This window comes from Sinocyclocheilus grahami, unplaced genomic scaffold (assembly GCF_001515645.1).
Source record: "Sinocyclocheilus grahami isolate Dianchi unplaced genomic scaffold, SAMN03320097.WGS_v1.1 scaffold91.1, whole genome shotgun sequence".
In the NCBI taxonomy this organism is placed as follows: domain Eukaryota; kingdom Metazoa; phylum Chordata; class Actinopteri; order Cypriniformes; family Cyprinidae; genus Sinocyclocheilus; species Sinocyclocheilus grahami.
Window position 1 is genome coordinate 344,599 of NW_015505270.1, and position 5,122 is coordinate 349,720.

The following is a 5,122-nucleotide window of genomic DNA, read 5'->3' on the forward strand; positions in this document are numbered from 1 at the left end:
TCGCAATATATATATATATATATATATATATATATATATATATACACACAGTATATACAGTGCTGTCAATCGTTTAAAAAAAATTAACTAATTAAAGGTGGGGTAAGCGATTTCTGGTAGCCAATGTTGACATTTGAAATCACCAAAACAAACACGCCCCTACCCCAAAAGGGTCTCGCCCCTATTTTGATAGCTCCGCCCCACACATGCGTACGCAACCCAGGCAACAATTAGTTCTGTGAAACAAAGCAAAATCAATGTTATACCGTGTCTACACCGGACCCGAGTGGCGTGGCGTGACAAAATACTATGGAACTCATTATAATCAGTGATGCTGTCTACACCATAGATATATATATACATATATATGGTCTACACTGGATGCGGCACGAGACGACAAATCCCCGACAGGAAAATTGCTGCTGCGTTCCATTCATGACATATTGACACAAATTTCAAATTATTTTCAACAGTCGCTTTGTCACGTCCAGTATACTAGACAGACTTTAGCTGTTGCGGCGCAGACACGGTGTTACTCACCTATCGAGAAGAAACAAAGCAACCTCGCTGGAAAGCTGATCCGATATTTACATGGGTCCTACTTCTTGCCTTAAGCCTTGTTTTGTTCCGCAGACGTTTTCCTCTTTTGTTTTTTATCTGCCATCTCTATCTTTTGCTCGGCTCGCTAATGTCCGTACTGTGCACTGAACGCTCTCTCCTCCACATCATGAGTAGACACGCCCCTTACTGCTGATTGGCTACAAGTTTGTTTTGCTAGTCGGCCCGAATCAGTTTTCTAAAGCGTTTTTGAAAAATTGCATACCCCACCTTTAATCGCACGTTTTTCGGAAATTAATTGCGATTAATCCCACCTAACATTAAAGTTTTTAAATATACTTTTATATTGCAATAATTTCACATTCAATCTTCAAATTAATAAGACTTTAAAAAAAATTACTTATAATTTAAGTGAACTTAAAACAATATAATAAATGTCATATTTACCTGTGCCCTTCAACAGAAGTATACAGAAATTGAAATTGAAGTTATCAAATACTAAATTCAATATAGATGAATTCTTAAAGCTATAAAAGTTATTTTTCCTCTTTTTTTTTGTCCTTTGATTAATAGACATCACAGCAGCTGGTTATTAGGTTATTTTGGCTGTTATTTCTTTAAGAGCTGCTGCTGCTGAACGTGACGCGGATCTGACATGCATGATATTTTCTCTCAACTCTTTTTAATCTTTTCTGACCCACTTCAGGACTTAAAATCTCTATTAATGAGCTCACGAGTTAAATCGGGTGTGTTAGATGAGACAGTGCTGGGCTGCTCCAGGACAGTTTTGAAAACCATTTCAGAGACATGTTCATAATGTTACTCATATAAAATATATTACATGCATGCACAGTTTTAAGGCAGCTTTAATCGTCTTTTTGGTAACTTCATGACTTAAATGGCCCACGACATTGCATGCACGTAGTTTATTTTGCGTTTTGATATGAAAGGATACAGGCTACAGCGCGCGCCGGCACCTTTGTGTGTGCAATTGAAGAGCACGCGCTCGCGCCTGGCACTGCTGAAGTGACGTGGAGCGCGCGTGCGAAACGTCTCCAGTTCTCAGTCGTTCTGCGACTGAACAAATGCACTTCTTGTCAAGAGAAAAAGTGACAGAAGCAGAAGTTGTGAGTGGGGTGGCCAACCCTAGCCCCGCCCCTGCTTTAATTGCGTTAAATATTTTTAACGCGTTAAACTGAAAAAATTATATACGCGCTAATTTTATATATACATGTATGTATGTATGTATGTATATATATATATATATACAGTGGGGGAAAAAAGTATTTAGTCAGCCACCAATTGTGCAAGTTCTCCCACTTAAAAAGATGAGAGAGGCCTGTAATTTTCATCATAGGTTATATATACATACAAACACTAGTAAATCTAAAACATATTTCTAAATAGAGGTTGAATTTTGATAGGGCCACAAAATGGGAGGCCAACGGGAGGCAAAACACTTTGTCTTTACTGGCTTCTTTGAATTTGCTTTACTACAAGCAATGAGTCCAATTACGTAAACAACATACAAGCAAACTTTACGAAATTTAAGCCTCCAGTAAAACCTGATTTGTACATTACGTTAAGGAGGCAAACATTACATAACCAAATATTTTCTTTAGGCCTACATTCAAGAGCAGTAGGTTAACAAAACATTATGCAAACAAGGAAACTTCAGACTCCGCAATGCTAGTGCAAACACTCGGATCAAACAAACGGATCCTCACATTTACCCATGTCACATTACATGAATGATCATTATAACCAAATAATAGACTCGCTCATGTTTTTATCAGTTTCATTACTGAAACACATAATGTGGTGGACATTTTGGACTGATTCTCATTCTATCCTCTTAAATTGAGAATACATTTTTATCTAAATTCTTGACATATGTATGTGTACTGTACATTTTTGTCAATTTCAAATCATTTTAATTTTAAATTTTAAGTGTAATTTTTCAAATTTGTTTATTTTTTAATATTTTATGAATTTGACTCTTGTGATGCCATGAAAAAAGTTTACAGTTAAAAATAGTAAGGTAGTACACACACACATGTATGTTCAAAGGTTTGAGTCAGTAAGATTTTTTTGAATGTTTCTTATCCTCAACAAGATTGTATGTATTTGATTAAAAAATACAATTTAAAAAAAGTAATATTGTGAACCCAATACCCCCCCAACACATCAACAACAAAAGTCAGATATGAATGGGAGCCATACAAAATAATTAATTTGTGAAAAGCTTGAAAAAGTGCTATGGTTCACAAAGTTTGAGTGTGCTGCTTCTATTTGCATATACAAAACTGTTTTATGTCAAATAATTATACACATTTTTGTGGGGGTAAGAGACAAATAATGGCAGTAATAGTATGTGTTAGTGATCGTTGTCTTCAGCGAAAAGCCCCACCTCACTCAGCCACTCCTATCTGCTTAAACACATTAGCTTATTATGACAGATCATTATGCAACGAGTAGAGCACTTCACTTTGGTTTTAATTTGGATAGAATAGTTTGCCTACTTCTCTAGTGTGTGCTTAACCATTATGGAGTATCACTGGCCTGACTATGTGTATATGAACATCTGGAACTGAGACAAAAATTTCTTCACAATGTCCTAATGATGAAAGAATGCAGGAATGTGTTCCCAGAACACTGTCAAGGTGTAACGTTTTGACCTTTTCTGACCTAGGCGATGTTTAAACGCTTCATTCAGGCTGTCATTGCTCAGGGAATGTACTGAGAACTGAATTAAGGTTCAAAGAGATCAAGCTTCATTTTTACCTGCATGAGCTCCTGTTTTTCTTTCTCCCCAGAGCTGATGGCATCTTTAATGGTCTTCACCTCCTTCAGGATGGCCTGGGCTTCATGTAGTTTGTAGCCATGCGAGGCACTGGACACTTTGTAATCGATTCTGATGAAAGTCAAAGTAAAACAAAAAAGTCAATTTGCAATAATTGTGAATCAACCGAATTATTCTTTTGAACCAGTTCCTTTTAATGATTCAGTTGAACCATTTGCATCACACTCGGAATTCGTTTAACTCTGAGGGCCACTTTGTTTGGAACTTGACTTGAATCAGTGACTAATTTTTTGTACTGTAAAATAAAATGACTATTATTTTTTTAAATTATTACTAAATTAAAAAACATAAAACAAAATAATCAATATTTCACTTTAAAATAAAAAAAAATTAAGCATTTAAAATACTACTACTACTAATTTTATTTTATTGAGTGAACTGTCCTAATTAAAGGTGCTGTATGTAGAATTTACACCGAGTGGTTGACCTAGGTATTGCAGTCCAAATTCAAAATGCTGGAGAGGGTTTTTTTTTTACCCGGCCCCTCCTCCTCAGACTTGACTCACACGCAGGTTGCCAGATTGACGACACCAACAGGAACGAGCGCACTTGACAATGAATGAAATGAAAAACGCTGTGTTTTCCACCAACTGGCAACCCGGGGTGCCGAAAAAAAATGGCAGTGGCGAAAAAAACTGGCAGTGGGCGGGTTTCACAAACCAAAACAGAGACCGACATTCCGGCCCGGAACGCACATTTTCAAAGGAGAATAACTGGCTGTAGCATTGTTTTTCAGATAAACAAGTATGTTAACTTAGCATGTTTCTTAAATATCTGCAAACATATTATGGTATTTTTATGCTTTAGTAGAGTCAAAAACTTACATACAGCACCTTTAAACAAACTGAATTGCGAACAATTTAAAATCTTTTTACAAACCTGTTTAACCGATTAGATCATTTGCAAATCTGGTATCACTAGCACTGATTCTAAACAGCTGAAATAACGCATGACTTGATTGCTGACATATTAGCAAAAAAAGTGATTCTCAGGTCGGTTTACATCATAATCGTCACTGACATACAAAGATTTATCAATAATATTTTACTGGGGCTAGGGCTGGGTGATATATCTAATATTAGCGATAATATCGCAATAATTTTGTTTTGTAAAATTTTAAATTTCGCATATTTTAAATTCAAGCATACTTTCCCAAAAGAATGCGCTGAACGTTCATAAAAGGAGACAATATATTGCGGACTGCTCTACTGTACACACCTCTACTACGCGAGCTTTCATGAGTGCGGTTGCCAGATATCAAGAGTTCAAATCCCTGAAACAGAGCTTCGCTGTTACAAGGACACATTTTCATTTTAAGCAATCTAGCAATCATGCGCAAACGCTCGCTCCTCACTGCGGAAGCGCCGCCGACGATGAGCTGAAAACACCAACAAACAAGCTGGAGTTTAGCGATCAAAATGAAAGTGTCACTCAACCAGTCTGTGTTCTGTCATGAGATCTCGACTGTATTGTTTGCGATTGTGATCGCTGAATAAATGCACTTACTCAACCGCCGTTGTTTTAATAGAGAAACATAGGCTATGACAATTTGGAATTACTATTAGGAATTACACTGTTATAATATTTTTCATTTGTCTTACCAGTTTTCATAATATAGACATAATATAGAGATAGTGCATAAGTTTTTGGTATTAATGCGTGTATATATATATATATATATATATATATATATATATATAT

General features: G+C 36.1%; 1 protein-coding gene across 1 annotated transcript in view; it reads right to left on the reverse strand.

The window, feature by feature from the left end:
• LOC107587260 (protein KIBRA-like) overlaps positions 1-5,122 on the reverse strand; it is a 77,361-nt gene that overhangs the window by 35,927 nt on the left and 36,312 nt on the right. Inside the window, exon 6 of the mRNA XM_016274979.1 lies at positions 3,343-3,472. Coding sequence (XP_016130465.1) covers positions 3,343-3,472 — 130 coding nt within the window. The remainder of the gene's footprint in view (positions 1-3,342; positions 3,473-5,122) is intronic.